This window comes from Thunnus albacares, chromosome 1, assembly GCF_914725855.1.
Source record: "Thunnus albacares chromosome 1, fThuAlb1.1, whole genome shotgun sequence".
NCBI lineage: Eukaryota > Metazoa > Chordata > Actinopteri > Scombriformes > Scombridae > Thunnus > Thunnus albacares.
Genome location: NC_058106.1, coordinates 35,143,641 through 35,168,096, shown reverse-complemented (window position 1 = coordinate 35,168,096; position 24,456 = coordinate 35,143,641). Strand labels below are relative to the sequence as shown.

General features: G+C 38.4%; 2 protein-coding genes across 2 annotated transcripts in view; both read right to left on the bottom strand.

Moving 5' to 3' along the window:
• The window catches only part of otog (otogelin), a 71,897-nt gene extending 66,028 nt beyond the window's left edge, over positions 1-5,869 (bottom strand). Inside the window, exons 1-3 of the mRNA XM_044356260.1 lie at positions 4,612-5,869; positions 1,827-1,928; positions 994-1,151 (exon numbers count right to left, since the gene is read on the bottom strand). Coding sequence (XP_044212195.1) covers positions 994-1,151; positions 1,827-1,928; positions 4,612-5,869 — 1,518 coding nt within the window. The remainder of the gene's footprint in view (positions 1-993; positions 1,152-1,826; positions 1,929-4,611) is intronic.
• A 7,715-nt stretch (positions 5,870-13,584) lies between these two features.
• On the bottom strand, positions 13,585-24,070 carry aph1b (APH1B gamma secretase subunit). Its single transcript, XM_044356250.1, has 6 exons — positions 23,750-24,070; positions 21,830-22,000; positions 19,482-19,555; positions 17,646-17,768; positions 16,552-16,679; positions 13,585-16,424 (listed from the first exon to the last, which is right to left on the bottom strand). Exons 1-6 carry the CDS (start codon positions 23,860-23,862, stop codon positions 16,257-16,259), a joined length of 777 nt encoding a protein of 258 aa, XP_044212185.1. The 5' UTR covers positions 23,863-24,070; the 3' UTR covers positions 13,585-16,256.
• Positions 24,071-24,456: the final 386 nt, after the last annotated feature.

The window sequence follows — 24,456 nt, the reverse complement described above, 5'->3', positions numbered from 1 at the left end:
GTTTAAGGAAACTGCTGAGCCTTTTTAAGAATTTAATTATATGTTTGTGTGCTGTTTTTAAAGATTTAAGTCTTCTGGAGGAACCAATTAGCTTAAGGCTGAGTGCCTCAGAAAGGGCAGGAAAGTCATGAGAGACAGACGAACACATGTTGTTTTGGGTCTTTTCATGAGATTTGGAAAAATGAAGCTTATCCTTTTAACTCCTTAAAATTTGCCTAATTTTTATGATTACTTGTCTAACAGAGTTTTTTCCAGCTTTTGAGTTAAGGAGGGTTGAGTTACATGTTTTATTTTGACCATATTATGTCTGTAATGTCTTTTCTGTGGACCACAGGAAGAGCAGCATGTACTGTACCTTCTACTAGGGATCCGTATAAAGATAAAAAGAAATAATCTGAAGAAAAAAGATACGAGAGAAAACCTTTTTGCAGCCGGCTCTACCCATCTCAGATTGCCATTTACAGCATTCTTGAAGAAAGTTCAGGTTTATCCATTAAAAAAGAAAATGTCATCTTACCTCCTTCTAACAAGCTCTTGCTTCTACATTTCCAGCCTGTTTTACATTTTATTTTAGTCCATAACATGTTATTTTCATTATAATCATTAAATTACTATCAGTGGTCTTAATGCATTTGGATCTTTTTGTGTTCCCTGTTTGGTTTTCCCATACACAGATACGGTATCTGCTGCCTTTTCAGGGGAACAAAGTCCCGGTCTGTTGCAGATGCTTTCAAGGCATAGTGGGTAATTGCAGTATTTAATGGTAATTGACTCTAATAACCAGATAGCTTTCACTAATCTTCAGAGCAAATCTTTTCCTCGGGCTGAGACTGAACCTCACGGTAGTCAGAAAGAAGGAGAGTGTGTTTTGGATCAGGATGCCGCTGAGTCCAAACTTTCCCTGACTAGAAGCAGGCGTCGGACCGAAACCTTCTGGGCAGCTTCTAGTCAGGAGGATTTATTTCGTGCCGGTGCAGCTGAGTCTGAACTAACCTGGACGACGATGCTGGCCTGAGTGGTTTCTTCACAGTCCTTCAGCAGAGTGTAAGTGCATCGACCGGGGAAGTAGTAGTAGAGGCCGTCGAAGGTCTCGAAGTTGTACTGACCCCACGTCCTGCACGTCATCTCCCTCTCAAAGCCGGGATTTGGAACTGAGCAGATGAGTCAGAGGAGAGAAAACATAAATATCAGAGGTTTTTGAAGCATAATTCAATTAACTGAATTGTAATTCAATTCTAATACCTATGTTTATTTAAACAAGGCAGAATAAGACAGATCTCAGCACTAAAAACAACACTGAAGTTGATTTATATTAAAAAGAAAATATCTTATTAGATAGTTATAGCAGATTTTTGACTTGTGTTACTAGATAATATTTTGGTTCATCCTATAATGGACTTTATTATATAACTAATACAATTAGTTCCTTGTTGCCTTGTTTTGTACAAAATGAATTCTAATTTTGGAAACTCATATTTGGTCTCATAATAACTCATAAAAGGACGTAAACAAAATTATTTCCTTCAAAACAAGTGTGATTAACATTCAGTGTTAATGCACTGTGACACATTCTTACCCATGAAAACAAATAATGTTGATAAACTCAAGAAAAAGAAACAAACTAAAAACTAATTTATGTTTAATTCAGTTTAGAAACCAATTTTTCATTAAACCTTAATTAAGCTTTAATTTCATGCTGTAAAAATAAGCCCTGACGTTGTTGTTCATGTAGTGTTAGAACATAAATCTGAACCGGTTAATGATTGTGTTTCTCATTCACAACATTTTTAGACTCAATAAAGAGGAAGGACAGCTGTGCGGTTTACCTGTCTGACATCTGCGTCCGGTGGCCTGATACAAGCTGCAGTCACATGACTCCGACTGAACGCACTGTCCTCCGTTCAGGCAGGGAAACACACATGGCTCCGCTGAGAAAAAAACAAAAAAACAAACAAATACACAGCTGCTCTTCACACTGGAAAACTGTTTATAATTTTTGTTTCACTGATACCAATTTCACCAATTTCATCATTCATTATTTCACCTGAACCTACTATGAAAAATAAAGATCTACTGACTGAAACATTGTGACTAAATAAACAAAATGACTGGCAATATGCAGGATTTCTGGTTTCTTTTTCATTCAGTAATTCACAGGTAAAAAACAGTAAGAAAGAATTGATAAGCTAATACATTTATATCTCACAAAATCGCTGTCAAATACAAAACTGTCTCCGAACAACCATGCTAAGAACCACTGATACAGACAACTGACTCTGAGTATCTGCAGGTTACATCGTCAGACTTCATAGGGAGATGTGGGGCCCCAACAAATGTTCCAGTCACTGACCGATGGCTCCTCATCCTGCAGTAACACCATCTGCTCAGTGGGCTTACAGCATGTCTGCCCAGTCAGCCACGTCCCACACAAGCACAGGTACCATACAGAGGATGGGTGAGTAGGGGGGGGGAGTTAATGAATCAGATAAAAGCTATTTTCCTTCTGTTCACTCTGAAGGGGAAAGTAAAACAGAGGGCTTACTTGTTGCTCTGTTTAAAGACACATTACACAGTCTGTAGCGCTTCGAAAATGGCATCAGGAGGTAACCGTTTGAGAACGTTAGACCTCTTTATCTACAACTCCTGCAGAGTGATGTCACGTCTCTAATGCCTTACACAAACAAAACAGGTAAAAGAGCAAACAGAGCAACTCATTTCTATTTAGTGTAGCCCAATCAACCAAATATGTTGACATGAGATGATCCTGCAACCAAACACTCTACAGGAAGTAGTGTGCAGTTTATGTTGCATGTTGATAAGTAAGGCCATGGAGGTTGCATGGTGGACGGTGGGTAAACGGTCCAACTTTGACAACAGACATTGAAGTTTGCATCCGATCTCAGACAAGCAAATGATGTTAGCTAGTTTGTATCCATAACTACAATATTTTCACTTATTAGCCTTCTTGCTAGCTCTCCCAGGTTTCGTTGTTAAAACTGAGTGGAAACAACAATTTAAAAAAAACCTGCATTGCAGAACCGATCCAAAGTCTTTAGGGAGGCCCTTCATATTGGTGGGGTGATACGCAGTTCGCTACGAGAAAGGGGGGGGGGGGCATCATTTCCAGTAAGGCATGTCCTTGTCAAAATGTAAGGGTCGTAGGTTTATTAAGCAGCTGTTCATGCCGCCACTCAAGCAACCACTGTGCATTTAGAAATCCCCAGACCTCAGTAGGTGGAGATCTTGGATTGTCTGGTATCGCAAGTCTAGGAGGAGATTAGCTTAGCTTAACATGATGAAGACTCTAAAGGAGGGGGAACAGCTTTCCTGGCACTCTCCTCTTAAGTTATAGGATATGTCATATCTAATTTCTCTATTCCATACACAAAGAGAAATGTAAAAATAACAAGTTGTGGTCATAGGGTGTTACGTCCTGTAACTAGAGGCACAGAGACCTAAAGTCTCTGCTAGCTGCCTGGTATAGCTTCATGCTGACAACAACACTACAGCAAGTCACTGCTCCAGGCTGTTAATTCGTCACAAAGTAGTTCCAGCATTTAACTTCTGATAAAACCACAACTTGTTGATCTTGCACTTCATTTTGTGTACGGATTAAACAAACAAGATACAATGTGTTACTTAGTGAACTTCAGATGTGTTGCTAAATATATTTTTGAACTTTAACAACCAAGCTTCCCCTGCTTCCAGTCTTTATGCTAAGCTAAGCTATCAACTTCTGGCTATAGCTCTACTTAGTACACAGTCGTGTCTCAATAGTAACCCTAGATTTGCGAAGGATCTTGCGTGAGTGATCATTTTAACCCAAAACATGATCTTTCCCTAAACCTAACCAAGTATTTTTGGTGCCTAAACCTAATCAGACCTTAACCACAGCGTTGTCACATCATAAAACATCATTATTTTGTACAGTGTCAAACAACACGCACAATGAAGGAACAACACATACAAATCTTGCAAGAGTTTTGCAAATTTAGGGTTACCATCTAGACACAACCTAGTGCACAGACCAGGCCCCCAAGAACAGTGCTGGGCTGACATAGTGGCCAAACCATGTAATTACAACTTCCGGGTCCATCTTGTGATGCACATTTACCAAAAAAAAAAACATTTCTGTCACACAATCATTGGAAAAGTAACAGCTGTAAAACAGTGAATACATTTTTTCTAGGCATCATGACCCCTGCAAAATTACTGGTTTTATTATCAGAATTTGATCCATTTGGTCTTATAAAAGTTGGAAAGTCTTAAAGAGACACATTATTATTATATCTGACTTTTTTGGCTTCATGTGTCACTGAGCAACTTTCATAGGAATAAATGGGCGCCGTCTTATTATTTATTTTCCAAAAATGTCTAGCCATTCTTTTAAAGCCACTTCATTTATAGAAACTAATACACCGATTGCACCAATTTTCCCCAGGAGTCTTATACTTTTTAACAACAAAATTATATGCAGTTAGAACAATTTGAAAGATGCTGAAATTGCTTATAAAATCTATAACATATTTAAGTCTGAGGCATATAGACCTGTGATGTTGTACCAAACCAAATACACACATTCAGTATTCATATGAACTTCTCTAAACTTACCTGAAATCCTACGAATCGACGACCTCAGAGCTTCTTTCGTCTGTCTGGTGAGCAGTGAAGTATTAACTGGACGCTCATTTGGTGAAAAGGCTCCGTTGGCTGCGTTTCCTGGTGATGCTGAACTGGATGATGATTGGTTTGATTGTATCACTGAGCTGGTCGAGGATTGGTCAGATGGTGCTGAATTTGACAGTGATTGGTTAAGAGATGTAAAGCTAGAGAATGAGTGGTGTGGTGATTTTGAGCTGCTTATGGATTGATTAGCTGTTATCGAAGTGGTTGGTGATTGGTTAGAAGATGTTGAGGAGAGCGAGGATTTGTTTGATGTGTTTGAGCTGGTTGATGATTGGCTCAGTGGTGTTTGGCTGGATGGTGATTGGCTAGGTTTGGTCTTGGTTGGTGCTTTGCTGACTGGTGATCGACTGGATGCTGGTGAGTTAATTGATGATTGGTTGCCTGGTGCTGCACTGGTTGTTAATTGGCTAGATGGTGCTGTGCTTGTTTTTGATTGGCTGGATAATGTTTTGCTGATTGGTGATTGGCTAGGGAGCACTGTCTCGGTTGACGATTGTTGGGCTGGTACTTTGGTGGTTGCTGATTGGCTAACTGGTGATTTGGTGGTTGCTGATTGGCTAACTGGTGATTTGGTGTGTGTTGATTGGCGGGCTGGTGATTTGGCGGTCAATGATTGGCTGACAGGTGATTTGGTGGTCGATGATTGGCGGGCTGGTGTTTTGGTGGTTGATGATTGGCTGGCTGGTGTTGTGGTGGTTGATGATTGGCTGGATAGTGTTGCAGTGGTTGATGATTGGCTGGATAGTGTTGCAGTGGTCGATGATTGGTTGGATAGTGTTGCAGTGGTCGATGATTGGCTGGCTGGTGTTGCAGTGGTTGATGATTGGCTGGCTGGTGTTGTGGTGGTTGATGATTGGCTGACTGGTGTTGTAGTGGTTGATGATTGGCTGGCTGGTGTTGTAGTGGTTGATGATTGGCTGGTTGGTGCTGTAGTGGTTGATGATTGGCTAGCTGGTGATTGGATGGCTGAAGCTGTTGATGATATTTTACTAGACGGTACTGTGGTTGCAGATGATTGGTCAGAGCTGAGGCTCCATCTGGAGGTCGGCGGCCTCTCTGAGCTGTAGGACGCCAGGTTGGACCCGGGGGTCCGGCTGACTGGTGATCCACTGGAGGATGATGAGTTGGTTTCTAATACAGCAGCTTTTATCTGAAGGTCCTTCAAGAAGAGAAACTTACACATCAACAGGTATTTCATGCAAGAGTTGCAACCAACTCAACCAACTCAACTTAATACCACATAACAATGTTTCAGAGCCTCTTCCAGCTAAATATATTAAATCTAATCATTTTCACATTGGGCTTTGGCACAGTTTGACAAGGTAAGCGAGGAGCCAGTTTCAGCAAACCAAAACTAAGTCTGTAACGCAGTCTGATTCTCTTAATTAATCCCACTGAAGTTCCAGGAGTTTAATATAATATCAAGCAAATCTGAGAAACAAGCTCAGCTCTCAGGTGACAGATTAATAAAGATTTGATTAAAACGTGGGACACCCTAAACTTTTACAATTCTGCGTTTTGTTAGGGCGAAATTCCTCCCAGAATTACGCTCATTGTTTCCGAACCAGAGTCCTGACTGGTGAGGATGGAACCGAGGCAGCGCTGGGAAAAGAAGAGGCTCGAGAGAAAAGACCTGTCATCCAACCTTCATTAATGACTCCTCTGTGACTTCCAACACAGCTTTCCCATCCAGGTCGACAACCCTACCCTCCACCACCCCCACACCACCTCTTCTGCCTCCACCCTGTGTGTTTTCTCATTTTGGAGGAGGATCTTTGTTCTACGAGATACTGTAAGCAGTGTGGGGAAGTTTTTCTAGGCTGAACGGATTATGAAGATTTCAGAGGGTTCTCCAAGAATAAAACTGACTTCTGGTATGTTCAGCAATGACAATGTATCCGTAGATCAGATATTGAACTGACTAGGTGAATAGTAATAAAAGCTTTGGTTTAAAAATACATCAGCACTCAGTCAAATGTTGTTTCTACACTTTGAGCCTCCCTGGATACCTGAGCTCTTAAACCAAAGGCTTTCATCTCAAAGAGCAGGAACAAAGCAGATGGCAAAGGTGACGAGTAGGGGGGTTCAGGGGGTGGATGGCTATGAATTATTAATCACTGATCAGTATCAGAGATATCGAGACTGAGCAGGTCAAGCACAAATAAAGCAGAGTCGATCCAGACGTCAAGATACGATGATTTAACCATGAGTGAAGTGTTTTGTTCAGAGATCTGACATGAGATAGATCTGCTATCTATACCTGTGACCTGTGACCTGTGCTACTAATTGCTTTGTTCGTTTACAAACTTCTATAGTTTGGACCGGATTCTCACGCCTCTCTGAAGGGAAGCCGGACAAAAGGAGCGACCGCATTCAGGCTGATAGAGGCTCTCATAGAGGAACAAGCGAGACAACAGAGCAGCTACTGTATATTCCTGCTGGGACTCCATCACATGTCTGTTTCTGAGAAGAAAATGTCACTGTGAAGCTATTTCACTTTTTCACTATGCTGAGGTTTTACAGGAGCTTGAATAAAAGTGGACGTCAGTAGGGAACAAAGTAGATTTTCAGGTCATATATTGTCTTCTTTATGTGTCATCTAGGTACAGTGTCAGTCAGCTCTTATGGGAAATGTGTACTTTTTTGTGCAGGAATACTGTATATGTATACTTATTATTCATATTATTTACTTTATACTTAACTATACTCATACTTTATACTAAATATATATATATTATTATAACACTTGTCTAATCTGAAAAACTACAGGCTGTTTGGACTCTACTAGCATGGGTTTTTACAGTGAAACATGACCCAAACTTATAAGGTTATTAAATATAAATTAATTTGGATATAACCTAAATATTTTTACAGAGTCCAAAAAAACACAAAACATAGAAGGTGTAGAGACATTTTAAACTAATATGAAAAACAATCACTGCCACTTTTTTAAGGTGTAATTTTGTGAAAAAATTCAGAAAACATGTTGACAATTTACATCTACAGCTACAACGTCCTATTTATGCTTATATATTTACATACTTTTATATTTAAATTAATTCATCTATTGTGCATGAATCTACATCTGTAAACAAAATAGTGAAAATCTTGGAAGTTTTACTTGAAATACTGGAACATTGGGAATAAAATGATGTGAATAGAGGCTGTCAGGCGACAGTTCTTTTCTTTTCTCTGGCTCTGTGTTTTGGCGTGAGCGTCGCAGCTTTTTTGGTGATCTCTGGCTGTGTGTTCGCCGCCCGAAGCAGCTCCGTCAGCATCAATGATCAATGCGGCTGCCTACCTGCCCTCCCTGGGAAGCGGTGTCCCATTTCTGCTGCTTTATCCCGCTGCTCCCGCTGCTGGGACAGAGAGAACAAGGAGAGGTTTGTCCCTGCTTCTTGCTTTGCCCCCCTGACTCCGCAAACCCACCACCAACCATTAACCTACCAAACCACCAGAGAACCAAACAGCCAAAAAAACAAACTATCAACCAACCAAACAATCACTGCCTGCTCCTTGAAATAAACATAAGTAGGGACTAAGGCTGCAACTAACAAAATTGCATTATGGGTTAATCTGCTGATTATTTTCTCAATTAACCAGTTAATTGTTTGGTCTAAAAGGTGTCAGAAAATTATGGAAAATGACCTTTGCTATTTCTGAAGCTGACATATTCAAATTGCTTGTTTTGTGCAACCAAGCATCCAAACGACAAATATACTCTTTCAAGTTACTTTCACAGAATGGTAGGTCATCAATAATTAATCAATTAATCAGTAAAACTGCAAATATTCACTTTAGTGAAGCAACAACCAGTGAATATTTGTCATTTTTCCTAAAAAGTGACTTAAAAGATTAATCAGTTATCAACATTTTTGCAGATAACTATTCTGTTGCTCAACTACGTCATTAATGAATTAATTGACTAATAATTTCAGCTCTGTTTACAGTTATGTACCTTGAATATTGTTATTATTATAAATATAAATTATTCTAAATTAGAAACTATAGGAATAGCAAGGCAGGAAAAATTAGTGTTGACTATATACAGATAGATAGATATAGATATAGATGTATAGATATAGGCCATATAATACACATAACATCATACTATATAAATCAAACATCAAAAAACATAAAATTATATAATAAAATTATAAAAACACATTTCTATTGTTATTTAAATAGTAAAAATTAACTCACTTATTAAATTCATCCCAGTTAGAAACGTTCACTCTCTCAACACTCCAGGAAAGTTGCGCTGAAATCAAGGAAAATAAATAAATAAATACACAAATACAGGAATAAATGAATAAATAAATAAATAAATAAAGAGAATCAGAATCAGACTGAACAGCAAACCCAGTTTAAGATCAACGAGAACAGTTTAAACTGCAGGCTGAGCTGCCACATAAAGTGATATATATATATATATAATTTTCCTAATTTAGTCTAAATTTATGTAACAATAAATATAAATTTATCTCTGTATTTCTCACTTTCACTTTGACATCACAGCTCACTTTTCTTGCGCTGTAAACAGCAGATCAGAGTCGTGTGCAGGTTTTCACTCAGAGGAGACTCACCTTGATAAATTAGGATAAAATACAAAGATAATAAGTGAAAAAGCCTTTTCCAGCTAACTCTTAAATAGGGATCCATTCGTGTTTCGCGGATCCGCAGTCAGTCGGGTTTGGACAGCATCACCTGGTGAAAACCCTCCGGCTGGACTCCCGCTGCTCCCTGCGCTGCTCCATCCGGCTCACCCCCGAGCGGCCCGCCGCGCGCCTCAAGAACCGCTGCACCTGCTCATTAGCATAAAATATGCGCAGGTGAGCGCGCAGATGGGCGGGGCCAGAGAGCCAGATAGGTGTTCTGCTATGATGAGTTTAAACTGCTGCAGAAAAAAACTGCAGCCATCAACTGAAACTGAAACCACTTCTCCAGATTCAACTTTCAATTTGTGATATAATTCCCATTAAAATTCAACATACTCCAAATATAACTAACCAAACACCTAAACCTGTGAGATGATATCAGTTTGAGTCTGAATCTAACCGTACAAACCTGTATTGGAACGTGTTCAAAGCACCTGAACCTGACAGGTGTAATTGTGCAGGACTGAATATCGCCCCCTTGTGGTCTGCAGTCAGTGGAGCATTACAGCAGCATGTGGAGGGACTGGAACTTATCACACTGAATGAAAATGAGCAGGATTTTCAGGATAAAAACAAGATTTTGCATCTTTCACAAGATGAATCCTCTTTTCTTATTCCTAAGCTGCACATGTGACTCTGATGTGACGGATGAACTGAGACTGAAACACAACAAAAGTGTTTCTTTCACACAATAAGAATTTAATTTAAAATTTACATGAATATTATACAATAAAGCATAGTACAGTTTGCAGCACATTAGAAAGTTAACTAATGTATTGAATGAAAAATGAATATGAAATGCAACAAAGAACTTTTACATATAAATGAACGTCCATTACATTCAAGCTCTTGCCAAATGAGTTCACACAATGCTGATTAAACCAATCACCACCACGTACATCTCTCTGTATTTCACAGTATATAGTATATATATTTTAATCTGTTATCAGGTTTGATATTCCGGTCGGATGAATGCATGAATGCGGACTTCTGCCAGCCGAGCCAGCTAACTTCCAGTTAGTCCTCTGATAACTTGAATGGGGATAAACTAATTTAATCATGCAGCTCTTCTAGACTTTCTAAATATTATCGGACCGAATGGTTCAAATTCTGATAGTGAGGCGTTTGCGGGGGTTGTGTGACGCTTAAAACGATTTATCCACTGTTTTACAGCCGCTACAGTAGTGACGGAGTAGACTACAGCAGAGCCGATGACGTAAACACGTGTCAACAGTGTTTTTGTAAATACTCTCACTGCCAGAAGGGGGAGACAAAAGTCCCACACTACAGCTTTAAATGAGTCTTTAAAGTCCCCCTCAAGTCAAAAATGTGTTTTGCTTCCTTCAGTTGATGTTCTGTGCTTGTGTGATTCTGGGCTGTCGGTGAAGAAAGTTGACAATCGTGAAAGAAAAATAGTGAAATCTTTGGTTGTCAATCAAAAACAGTGTCGTAGATTTCACTGTGAGACTCGTATACGGACGACGGATTTGGAGCTTTGGTGACCAACAACATGTTGAAGCAAAATTGTGACAATGTGGCTGCTGCTATGACCCACATCTACAAACCAACCAATCAGAACACAACATGACATGTAGCCAGCATGACCTTTCATACGTCTAAATACGTCCACAAACTTTGCTGAATTTTCAAAACATCAGAGCTGCAGACAGATGACGAGCTGATGACGCTTCTCTGCTTTCATTTACTTTTTTCTATTTCCATCGTAGCGCTATGATTCACTATACATTCATCTCACAGTCTGACAGCATCAAACTAATGTCAAATAGTCTGACACAGACTGTGACCAAGAGTTTATCATAAGTGTCTCACACAATGTGACACACAATAACCTTACACCATCGCTGTTGTTTCACAGTTTTAAGGCGTGTACCTTTGAGCCTGATTTGTGACATCACAACAATTTTGGAGCCAATCGTGGTCCAGTGTGCAACTTATACAAGTGTGATGTGGAAACTTGAAGCCTCAAGCACACAAACACTGTGAACAGACTTTACAGTGAAGTAGAAGACACATTATTATTAAAAACAGAGTATTTTATACATCTTAAAACATGTCTGGGGAGGATCTTTAATTTCAGTTATCCGTCTTCTCCTCTAACACCACCTGCAGGCTAAAACATCAACTTTGCAAACTAGAAACCTGCTCAGTGATGAACAAGATGCTCACTTTGATTTGAATCATCTTTTTGTTCCCAGTTTATGTGCTGCAACATTGCAACATTTGCATTTTTGATGTAATGAACAATTTAGCTTCTGGGGGCCTTTAGTGGATTTTTTGGCTTTTATTCCTGTTCTCTTATCATTTTAGATATTCAAGGGAGCAACCTTTTCCATAATAGCGTTTCAAAGGGAAACCCTTAATCTGTTTCTCTTTTATCTCTCATCAGGTGAACTCGTGTTCAGACCGTGACGACCTGATCTGAACCCGAGCATACAGCCTCCTAATACCTGACAGGAAACACAAATCTCAGGAGAAAACCCCCTTTAATATCGCGGCGGTGACCCCGGTGTCACCGGCATGTGAAAGTCTGGTTTTCGGCAGAGGAAACACTTCCTGCCTGTCTGTCTGTCTGCTGTCCCGGTAAAAAAAAAAAAAAAAAAAAAAAAAGGCCTTTGACTGACTGGAGCCCTCAGAGACCCCGACAGGCTTTGTGTCGCCCAGCCGGGAGGTGTCTGCTTTCATAAATGGAAACAGGACCAGGAGAGGAGGGGGGGGGGGGGGGGGGAGGGGGGCAGACTGGAGGGAAGGTTTAGGAAGCAAAGTTAAAAAAAAAAAAAAAAGAAGTTAAAATAATTTCTTATTTCTTGTCAGTGTCTTAATCACCTTCTTCTCCAGCTCCTGGTCTACACGGATGTGAAAGCAAGCATCTCTCTGAAGTATGCAAGGTTTTGTCCCATCACACACACACACACACACACACACACACACACACACACACACACACACATACATACACAGCACTGGAAACCTGGCGCCTGCTTTGTGCCCTGCAGACTGTTCATTAAAGGTCCCAAATGACATGAAGAGAACATTTTTTTTTTCTGTTGTAGTTTATGTGTTTCTGCATCAAATGAGATGTTGCAGCAGGACTTAAAGGACGAGTTCACAATTTTTCAAGTCTGCCTTAAAACAACAGTCAGGTGTCCGAATGAGCATTGAAACAGGTTTTCTTCTTCAATGTAAATGATGGAGGACAAAATGCACAAGCTTCGTTTTGAGCAAAAATGCATTTAAAAGTTTATGTTAAAATAATATGAAGCTGTTCAGCTGCAGAACAACGATTGATAGAAACGTTGTTGTTAAGGGCTGCATTAATTATTCAGATCAGTGGTTTTATGTTGGACTGCTGGGTTGTTTAATGACAATAACACAAGTGGTTCGACTTAAAAACTCAGAAGAAAAGAAGGTTTCAGTAGAACCAGAGTGAGCTTTCCCAATCCCAAATATTACATCATTTTCCAAAAGAAAAATAAGTCAAAAATCATGAAATTGAAACAAATAATCTACACAAGGATGTAACAAAGGTAAATAAAGCTGATAAAAATCTGACAGTGTTAAATTTGGATAGAAAGATGAGAACTCCTGCAACACTTGTAGTATGAGGAACAACTTTATTAGTTGACCGACGCGTTTCGGCTTGTGGCCTTCGACAGGGTCATCATAAAACACATTACAAACACCATTTAAATAAAGTAAGTTGGGTATGAAAAAAGGTGAAATCATATACAAATAGACACATATCAGCCAATGGGACATAAACAAAGTAGATGTCGAGATAAATATTCTACAAAGTAGATGTAGGTGTCCCATTGGCTGATATGTGTCTATTTGTATATGATTGATTGTCTTTTATATTTTTTTTTCACCTTTTTTCATACCCAACTTACTTTATTTAAATGGTGTTTTATGTTTTATGATGACCCTGATGAAGGCCACAAGCCGAAACGCGTCGGTCAACTAATAAAGTTGTCCCTCATACTACAAGTGTTGCAGGAGTTCTCATCTTTCTAGACTTATTTCCCTTCTCCGTGCACCTTGGAAGTAGGTGAAGTTGTGCCAGAGACCCTCACTCTGCATCTACAGTGTTAAATTCGGATGAAATGATTGTTTAAATGTACTAATGAACTATTGATAAGATACAAGCTAATTAACATTTAGTTGCATCTGGCTGAACATTAATTTCTCTTTAAACACAGAATTGATAACAACCAACATTCAAAAAATGATTATTTAATGATTCAGGAATACAAACAGAAAAATTCATTTAAGAAAGAAGCTCAAATATATGAACTCGCCTTTCTCGATTCAGTTTCTAGAAAACTGTATTTCATGATGAAGTCTCTATTTAATCAGTATTTTACATATTTCCAGAATGTCTGCTGAGTTAAATAAGAGTTTCATGGAGTCTTTGTTGACATAAAGTTATAAATCATAAAGTAGGCTTGTGTGTAGATCCAAACTGTTGTTTCACTTAATTTTTAATAGTTCATGACCACAACTTTTTCCTCTCAACAGGTTTGTGTGCAGCAACATGAAATCAACAGATTGTGATGTTTAGATTAAAAGACATTAAACATAAAAAGATATAAACATAAGAAGACAACAAACATGTTCTCTCTCTCACTGTTAAAGGTTTGATTTAAAGGATCATTCCAATTATTTTAACTTTTTCTTTATTCAATCTTGATTTTTAAAAAAAACCCACAAAATTCACTCTGCAGTTAAATCAATTTAAGTAACTGATCAATTATCATAAAAATCCAGTTACAACAGTCAGTTTGATATTTACAGTACATGCATTTCTTACATACTTCCTGTTTATTCTCAGGCATTCATGTCTAAGTAAAACATGAGGAGAAACCAAAACACCAAAAAAAAAATCAGATTTATTTAAGAATTGAACAACCAAAGATGACTGGAATGATCCTTTAACAGCCTAAAAATCAAAGTGGACAAACTGTGTGGAGTTTAAAGACGCAGGTTGTGTGATCAGCATGGACGAGCCCCCGAGCATGATGGGAAATGAGGGTATGGAAAGTGAAGGTTTAAGTCCAAACTAAACAGAATTAGGTGGGTTTTTACTAGGTTTTGTTTAATATGACAACAAGATCAGCAAACTCAGAGATCTATTTGTTCTTTAAATTAAGATGTAAATATTTGGAGTGCATCTGGTAAAGTTAACCAAAGATACAAGATCCACATCAATCATTCACTGATGTATTGTGGGAAAAATGATCAACAACTAGCCTGCACACACGCCACATATACATATATGTGCCACTTCTCTTCAGTCATATATCAATTTTTATGTGTGTTAACACTTCAATTCCGTCTGGAGTTAATCGTCAGCCCGAAGACATGCTGAACACACAACTAGTCGCTAAAACTTGGCCGATCCTCATTTAAAAAAACACGGCAGATTGTAACCGACACAAACTGTACAAGTAGGACGACGACACACAAACACAACAAAAATCAGGTGCAAAAGAAAAAACATTCGTTGTTTGGAATGACTAACATGTCACATCAACTCCTGCGCTCGCTCACAAACAGCTAAAACATAAAAAAAAAAAAAGGCAACAAAGAAATCGAACATTCAAAGATCACCTTCATCAGCTTATGTTCTTATTTATGAGTTTATGATGGTGTATATTATTTATAATGGTGAGGAAAAACAAAGTACAAAAAACCGTCTGCTAATCTGAAAAGAAGCCGAGAGCTTTTATTTGACTCTGGGTACCTTTAGATAAAGACTTTATTATCTTCTTACCTGGAGATATTAAACATTTATCTTTTCCCAATCATCATAAAAAAGCTAATTTTCTGTCAGGTAAATGACAGAAGCTGCAGGTGTCGGAGCCTTTCAAAAGGTAAAATCTGAATTCTTGAGCAATTCCAATTTTTTATTTCCTCTTCTGCTTGTTTCCACTTTATCTTCACTGCCAGTTTGAACGTCTTGCCTCTCAGAATGAGACAAAACTTGTGATCATTGCGCTGACATTCAGATAATCTGCTGGAACAGTATTTTAAAAAAACATAGTGATGTCCATGACTGTGCAAATTTCATTTGTTGAAATGGAAATTTTGAGCATTTTAGCCTTCAAATTAGCAGATAAATAGTCCAGTTTAGAATCAAAATAATTCACCACAACAAGTCATGATGACATAATCTATACCATGTCCTGAAGATCTCAAATTAACTGGGATTAAAATAATAATAATAAATACCAGTCGTGTCTCCTCTCAGCTGCTGTGTTCATTTAAAGTCAAAGACTAAAGATGATGCATCACAACTTTGAAAAAAAAAAAAAGGTGAAAACCTGTGACTATCTACATTTCAGGGAATTAAAAATGCATAAATATATACACAAAGAGTTTTGTTCATGAATGATAAATCCACCCTTTGAAAGATGTGACACATTTGAAAGAAGAAAGCTTTGATGAGCTTTGATAAGAGTTGAAAACATTGGAATCTGTTTAATAATTAAAGACTGAATTGAAATATCTTTTGCCAGTTTGTTCACCTTGTTATTAGCCAAACATTTTGGATTTTTTGAATAAAACACTTTCATCAGATCTGAATTAAATCCATACAAACAAAATGAGCTTCTGAACTAGACATGAATCACTGTCAGAGATAAAAAAAAATAATCTCCATCTTTGTGTCTCTCCTCCGGGAAACACTCACTGCTTTTAACTGTTTTTTTTTTTTTTTTTCTTGTGGACATTAGATGATGAAATACCCCAGTGGGTGTAAAGTGAAAAAGCAGATTAACAGAGGGTTAACACTCCTTAACTGTGTTTAGTGTGTGTGTGTGTGTGTGTGTGTGTGTGTGTGTGAACTCGGTGATCTTTGGATAGAGAGTCCTGCACGCTGCCTGGCGTGCTGCGTTATCTGGGCCGGTGGTTGGCGAGCAGGAAGTCCTTGTCTTTGCAGGTGAGGCAGAGTTTAAGGTTCCTGAGCGAGCCGCCGGCGGAGTAAAACGCCCAGACGCCCATCAGGAACAAGATGACGTAGGTGGGAACCAGGCTGGCGACGTACTCCGGGTTCTGGAAGGTCTGCACGAGAAGACGGGAAACAGAAATCAACACCAAACAAGCCTCACAACCACACCAGCACGGCCTTTTGCTTTTGTTTCTTCTAACCCTAACCCTAACCCCCCCCCCCCCCCCCCTCATTACTCACCAGACAAGAAACGATGAGGTGGCTGATGACGACAGCAGCTACCGCCCACCAGCGCTGCTTCTCGCAGGCGTCGAAGAAGACGACGCCCCAGAACATGTGGAGGAGGATGATGGCCATGGTCATGAAGGCTGAAAAAACAAAAGTGTTAAAAATAAAAAAAGTGTAGCGCTACATGCAGGACTCATCTAACATATTTCCCAGAATGCCTTTTGACAACTCCCATGAAAATGGCAAAGTACATAGAGTAGCTAATAGCTGATGGACTCGGCTTTGTCCAAAAAACGTTAAAGCCTCTTGAAACGTGGCTTGAAATCATAAAAATACATATATGACATCAAAGTTGAGTGTCTCATTATGCATCCACAAAAATCTGAATGAAAATAAACATTCATAACTATTAGAAAACTGAGCTCAAAAACAGCTCATTCGGCTGCTCAAACCATTTCAGATCACGTTTGATTGAGCTCACTTTAAGCTCAAGTACCGTTTTATTTTCTATTAATTCACTAAAACGTTTTGCTGATATGGAATAAAATACCAAATCTATCAAATGGACTCTACTTGGTTAGAAAGCGTGACTAATCGACTAACTAGCAAAACAGTTTAGACCAACCAAATCTGTGTTTTTATTTAACTATACCTCCCGGAGTATGATGCTAATCATTTTAGCATTCTCCATTCACTTACATGAAACGGTTAGCATTAGCTTTACTATTCAAAACTTTTGAGCTTATTATCAATTACCCCAGTGGTCTACTAGTTATCTTGAGTAATTGGCTAACTAGCAGAATAGAGTAGATGACACATATCTGTTTTTATTGAACTATACCTTCCAGACTACAAAGCTAAGTGTATGATTGGGCAGGTATTTATTATGTAATAAATTAGCTAAATTAGCTTAGCCCCGCCTAAATGCAACCCAGTAACAAGTGAAGGGAGAGAAACTTTCTAAGGAATTACATAGACTATGTCAAAGGCTGTTCTCATACTTTTTAGGTGTTTACTATATATACATTAGATCCCAAATTACATGATTAATAGCCAATCATGGATTTGCCTTTCCAGGGGCTTTAAGTTTCTGTGGGAACTGGTACCTGAGGACAGGAAGTAGTGCTGTGAGTCTCCGTGGATCCCGATGGTCCCCGGCCCCACAGAGTCAGCCAGGATGTTCACCACGGAGAACGCTCCGCTCATGAAGCCGAAGCCGAGGCCGGACACTGAGACGGAATAAAAAAAAACAGAGGAACATTTAACACTGGAGTCCAGCTGCTGTTTAATTTCATTACTGATTCATCTGCCAATCAATTTTTCAATCACTAGTTTTGGCTGTAAAATGTCAGAAAATAGTGAAAAATGTCTGTGATCGTTTGAGGCGACATCTTCAAATGTCTTGTTTTGTCTCAACAACAGTTCAAAACCCCCAAAATACCCAGTTTACTGTCACAGAAGACAAAGAAAGATTGTTGCTCTAGCTGCGTTATCAGCTGACATTAGCTTATCACAATATCAGTTATGGTGTTTAAACCACACGATAAGGAACAAGAAATTATAGTACAGAAATGCTAAAGATGTGTTGGAGGTAACTGTCCACCGGAGAACAAGTTGATTTTTCAACTGTAAAATTCTTTAATAACCAAATTATATCAACATGTTTGTGTATGTTACATGTGTATATTTACTCCAGTGAGGTAGTATTGCTCTTCTATAACATTGGGGGATGTGAGTGAGACAGATTTAAAAAAAAGACTACAAATGGTTGTCTGCCTGCCAACCAGTCAACATGCAGTTTACGTCCATGTCTGTCCACACTCATAATATTTGTAGTGAAGACTTTAAAGGAATTTAATAAAAAAAGGTATTAAGTGTTTTTCCCTTGTATGTGTTCACATTTTTGGTCAATAAAGCTGACAGTAGCCTGACAGTAGACGCTGCTTCAGATACGGACGCTGCTGCAAAGTAGCCGAGATTAGAACCGAGAACCGAGATTAGTGTCACTGATTCAGTATCTGATCAAATATGAAATATGGTCACAATCTCTCCTTCTGTTCCTGAGTTATGGTGTTATGAATAATGAGCAGAAAAGTGTTTTTGCAGAATATTATGATGTCACAGTGAAGTTGACCTTTGACCTTTTTTGATATAAAAGGTCATCACTTCATCATTTCATCCTCTTAGACATTTGTGTGAAACTTTGTCATAATTAGCGTATGAATTCTTGAGTTATGGCGAAAAAAACGTGTTTTGTGAGATCACAGTGATTTTGACCACCAAATTCTAATCACTTCATCTTTGAGTCCAAGTGGACGTTTGTTTCAGTAGTGAAATTCCCTCCAGGCGTTTCTGAGATGTCACATTCATGATAACGGGACGGACGGACAACCTGATAACATAAATCCTCCGGCCTCAGCGTGGAGGCTTAAAGATAAACTGCAGCAGAGACAGAGATATCCTGACTTTTAATCTCTAGTTAAACTCCAAACAACCTTCATCCTACGCTTCCCATGATGCATCTTGATCGCACATTTCATTAGATCCTCTCTGCCTGGTAAATACCCACAAGTCCAGTCCCCCAGTTTATATCTCAGGCTTTCCATTTAAGTCACCAACCGCAAACCAAAATAACCCCGATGACATCTTCAGTTTTATGTTCTCAGCTGTGACAAAGAACCACAAAAGACATCATACAAATACTTTCACAGGCTGATTACTGCGACCATGACAAATAAACTGAATTAGATGTGCAAAATCACTGGAGTTCCCCCTCAAAAACTGATTTTTTTTTTTAAACACTTTAATCTAAATATCAAAGGTGATGAGACGACAGGTGAACCATGGTCGTGGTTTCAACAAAAATATAATCATCTTGTTCAGCAGCTGAAAATCTGGATTAAAACTTTTTCTAAAGCAACAGATATGAAGACGAACTGTACCGTAGGCCAGCTGCCGTATGGAGATGGGCATGGTCTCCTCCTGACTGAGAGTGAGGAGGCCTTCATTGGCTTTCCTGCAGGAAAACAAACACACACACACATAAACACACACATCATGATGTCGGCTTTTAGTGTCACTGTGACGCCGTAAAACGAGAGCGTCAATAGGAAACATGTATGTCAGCGAGCGGAAGACGACACGAGCTGCAACAATGAGCCTTTAAAGAAAAAGATGAAAGGCGGGAAAAGTGGGACAAAGTGTGACACCAAAGAAGATAAAAACACTGAAACTACTCCTCAAGTTGTGATGATGATGATGATTAGTGAGTACAGAATGTGTGTGCAAAATTTACTTATATATTACTGTAGTGTAAATACTATTTATTAAGTTCTGTTCGTACTGTTCATATCAGTTGTTTTACATGTTTGTATATTGTTTTGTTTATTTTCTATACATCACAATTAGATCCATTATTTCTATCATACAGAACCTCTGGTCTATAATCAATTATGTGTATTAGTTTATATGTATATATCTCTATATGTACTTTTGGCTTCTGGTATTTACTGTGTGCAATTACAATAAAGTTGAATATAAGTTAATCTAATTGTTTGTTTGTCTCTTTGTGTCCATCAGATTTTTGACTGAGGAAAAATAACTCCATAACAACAAAGTGAACTGTTTGGAATTTCTTCTGTTTTCTTCACTTTGTGTCTTTTTTACTGTCACACAATCGACGCCTTGTCTCGACACTGCAGTCAGCTGACTGACCTTTAAACAAACATGGCTGACATTTTACATGTTTTTTCACAAAGCCACACTCTCTACTGCTGTAGAAAAGTTGTAGCATTTTACAGCTTTAAACACTTGTTGCATCCTTCTGCTCCTCCACTGGTCTCCTGTACAAACTTGAAACTTGCTTTAGTTATAAAATTCAGAGTTTTGGCATCAGACAGGTTTTTCTCTACACCGTCATGGATTTCATGACTCAAATAAGTTTCAAGTCTCTGCGTGTTGAAAGTCAATAAGTTGTTTTTTTAGGCAGCAGTTCAGACATTCAGACATATTAAAACTGTAGAGGCCTCCAGTAGCTGCTGATTAGCTGGTCTAAGTGTCGTGTGTCCACACTGGAAAAATGACACAATTAAGGCTCCTGAAAAAAGTCTTTTGACTTTGCTGTCGATGGACACTATTGTCCCACAATGCAATGCACAAAGGAAATGGAGCTGGATGCAACTATTAGTCGACTGACATAAAATTAATCTTCAATTATTTTGATAATTATTTTAATAAGTAATTTTTAAGCAAAAATCACAAATATTTTCTGTTTCTTGGATGTGGGGATTTGAAGTTTTTATGTGTGATACAGAGATCCAGTCAAAAATTTGGACACAATGTCTTTTTGGATTTTTTGGACCGCTGATAAGAAATACAAGATATTTGAGGATGTCACCTCAGGCTTTTCACTATTTTCTGATATTTTATAGACAAAACAATAACAGATTCATCAAGACAATAATCTTTAGAAGACATTTTTCACACATGTATGATATAATTTCTTGTTAGTAAAATATTAAAGGTATGTTGATTTGTTGTATAACTATAAAGATTAGTATGTAGAATATAATGTATATAATTACTAAACAGGAATTTGGACACAACAATGTTTGATCTCAGCTGATCTAGTAGCTTCTACCATCCAGTCCTTTAATAAATACAGCTTGTTCATGTTTCAGTCAGATTTGTGATGGTCATTATTTCACAGACATGTCGACACCAGTAGGGCTGCAACTATTTATTATTATTTACATTATCAATTAATCTGACAGTTATTATCTGGATTAATCGTTTTGTCTATAAAACGTCAGAACTGTGAAAAGTGCCCGATATAATTTCTTAGAGCCCGAGACGACGTCTTCAAATGTCTTGTTTTGTCTCATCAACAGTCTAAAATCCAAATATATTCAGTTTACTATCATGTACGACACAAAAAAAGCTTAAAGTCCCCACATTTGAGAAGCTGCAACCAGTATAATTTTGGCATTTTTCTTTAAAAATGATTTTTTGATTATCAAAATAATTATGTAATAATTTTCTGGTGATCAACTAATCGCTTAAACAACTAAATGTTGTAGCTCTAAATACAAGCAGTAAAAACTCACCTGTCAGAAACAAGATATTAAAGATTAAATTAATATTTTCTGAAAATAAATTTCTGTCATAAAGGATGTGATGGAAACCTGATAACAATCATCATGATGGTAAAAGGCTCAGAGTGAATATAATCTGAATAATTGAGAACGACGGTGTGTGAAACCATCAAACAGCTGTGAAAGCCGCGACTTACTTCAGCAGCTTGTAGTAAGCAAAGCGGAAGGTTTCCTGCAGCAGGACGGACAGCACCACGCCGAAGATGAGCAGACCTTTCTGCTGCGATGCGCTCTCTTTGTTACTGATCTGAACCGAGATGAACCAGACGAGAGACGACAGCAGCAGAGACACCAGCCAGAAAAACGCTCTGACAGGGAAAAAAAAAAACACACATAACATACATGATTACTTATATGAAAAAAAGAGAGTTCCTGAATGTATTATTTTGCATGATGTCAGCCTGATTCTATGTATATTTACATAGACATACTGTCTTACACAGTTTAAATAAGTGCTCTAAGGTAAGTAATTCACACAGGGCATTCACTTTTCAACAGGCTGTCTATTTTAGGAACAAAACCAGGCAGAAGTGTCCTTTACGACTCACTGAGCACAAGACAGCCGGACATGAATGTTAATTTCGTCACCCTTGACATTGAATGGCAGGTTGCTCCATTCACTACCAAATAATAATAAGAAAAAAAAACAAAAACAAAACTGAACAAAACAATCTCACTTCAAGGTCCATTTAGTAGCTGTTCTGGAACTTTCAATCACATTTGCCAATCAAGATAATGATAGAAAGTTTCAGAGCAGCTACTAAACGGACCTTGATTTGAGGCTGTGTTGTCAACTGCTTTTTATAAAGGTCAAGAATGAGCTTTTAAATCTCAGGTGTTTCTAATATTTACCTTCAACCCCCTCATTCACGCTGTATAGGAGGTTAAACACCTTCTGAGTTGAGTTGAATCAACACTTCTTCGACACAGTGTCACCAAACTCAACATTTTAAACTCTTTATGTACGCAGAGAGCTTTAAAGTTAAGAATTGGTCATTGAACCTGCAACCTCCAACAAACCCACTTTAGGCCACTACTGACCCCTGACAGATTGGAAAGCATTAAAGGACAGTGTTTCCCTGTTGAGCTGCAGTGGAAGTATAGTAACAATAAGAGGAACTTTGGCACTAAAAAGACTGTAACGTTGAAAGATATCTACCTGATTTGACTCATTTGGACGCTGAAGCTTCATATTAGCTTTTACATTACATGTTCATTTGTGCTCCTGACTGTATTAAGACAGACTTGAAAAATTGCAAACCCATCTTTTATATTATTGTCAAATGACTGTTTGTCTTCAATTTTGGACAGCCGTTTGAACTTCAAGTTCAACACCACTTGTGCAATTTGTGTGTGCAGCTTTAATTTCTTCTGCTTGTGTACACTGTCAGAAAAAACAATGAGCTAACGTACTGATTCTGTACTGTTTATTAAACGATCGTTTATTTGTCTTTATAATGTCAAAGCAGCTGAGGCTACTTAAGTGTGGAGTTAAGTTCAGCCTGTTTGTAAGTGACGGACAATCGGTGCCACCCATTCAAACCCTTTGTCATAGACAGTTCCATTATCGGACATTCTCGGAGTTCCATTATCCACGATAGTGCTTGTTTGGCCCTTTTCATTATTGTTCCTTGTCTCTAAAATAACATTATCATAACTAAATAGGAGATCAGTGTACGATACCAGCTGATAAAAGGATCGGAAGAACATCAGGAAGAATGTCTTCAGTCGGAAGCTATGATCACAAAATATTTGGACTCTAAAGTTGTCGAATGGTTAATGTATATATGTGTGTGTCTTTATATAAAGGTCTGAACACCTTTGACTGGGTGATTGTGCGGGTTTACAATAAGAAGGAAATGAAGTATACTAACACAGTGTCCGATAATGGAAGTAGAGCATAGCTCGCTACTGAAGCGGTCTGTTAGCTCGCAGGCTAGCTCTGGTAAACACTGCCGTTTACCCATTTAAACACAGCGGAAGTGTTGTTATCGCCCCATTTTGACAAAGATAAGTTTCCTGTCACTCTGCTGTGATGAAGGTACGTTAACTCTCACCCTGCTATGAGGAAAATGACCCTCAGCGGCTCCCGGGCGATGGTAAACAGGAACAGAGCGATGGCCGGGCCGAAGGCGATGAAGGTGCAGCCGAAAAACACCGCCGCCGTCATTTTGGCTGTTTCTGGGTAAAATCAGCGGCCAGCAGCGCCACACACAGCGCCTTGTCTTGTTCTTTAAAAAGGTGATAAACAGGTTACTTCTATTATTTTACTAGTTAACCTGCTTTTGTTACTGCTGCTGCTGTGGTTTCCTTTAAGTGCTTTCAGCAGAGTATCACAGGTTAGCTCATGTCGTCATACGTCCTCACGTGACCGAAGAAAAAAAAAATTACCCTAAAACTTTATTGAAAAGGGGAAGAAATGACAAACAGTCACCACTATTGAATATGTGTAACAGCATTTAACAAAACTATAATGTAATTACAAAAAGGACATTGATACTAATGATTAAACAGAAAATGAATAAATAAATAAATACATTTTGGTAATGAAAAAGGACAAACAAATGAATGTTTTGGAGATAAGACTGGAGTTTTCAGGGCCTCAGGACAGTTTCCTACTCGTGATCCAGCTGTGCTATTAAGAATAAAATGATGGGTTGCACAATTTTACTACCCACATGTTAAGCAAACACTTTGCACAACAAGCCCAAGACATCTTCCCTCAACTCCAAACTGCTGTTTCCCACATCCAGAGCCTACATTC

Coding starts and splice junctions, on each gene's coding strand:
- aph1b (XM_044356250.1), bottom strand. CDS start 23,862: ATGACGGCGGCGGTGTTTTTCGGCTGCACCTTCATCGCCTTCGGCCCG. Junction 22,001..23,749: donor GTCATTTTCCTCATAGCAGG/GTGAGAGTTAAC, acceptor TTTCCCTGTCAG/AGCGTTTTTCTGGCTGGTGT. Junction 19,556..21,829: donor GCTTACTACAAGCTGCTGAA/GTAAGTCGCGGC, acceptor GTTTTCCTGCAG/GAAAGCCAATGAAGGCCTCC.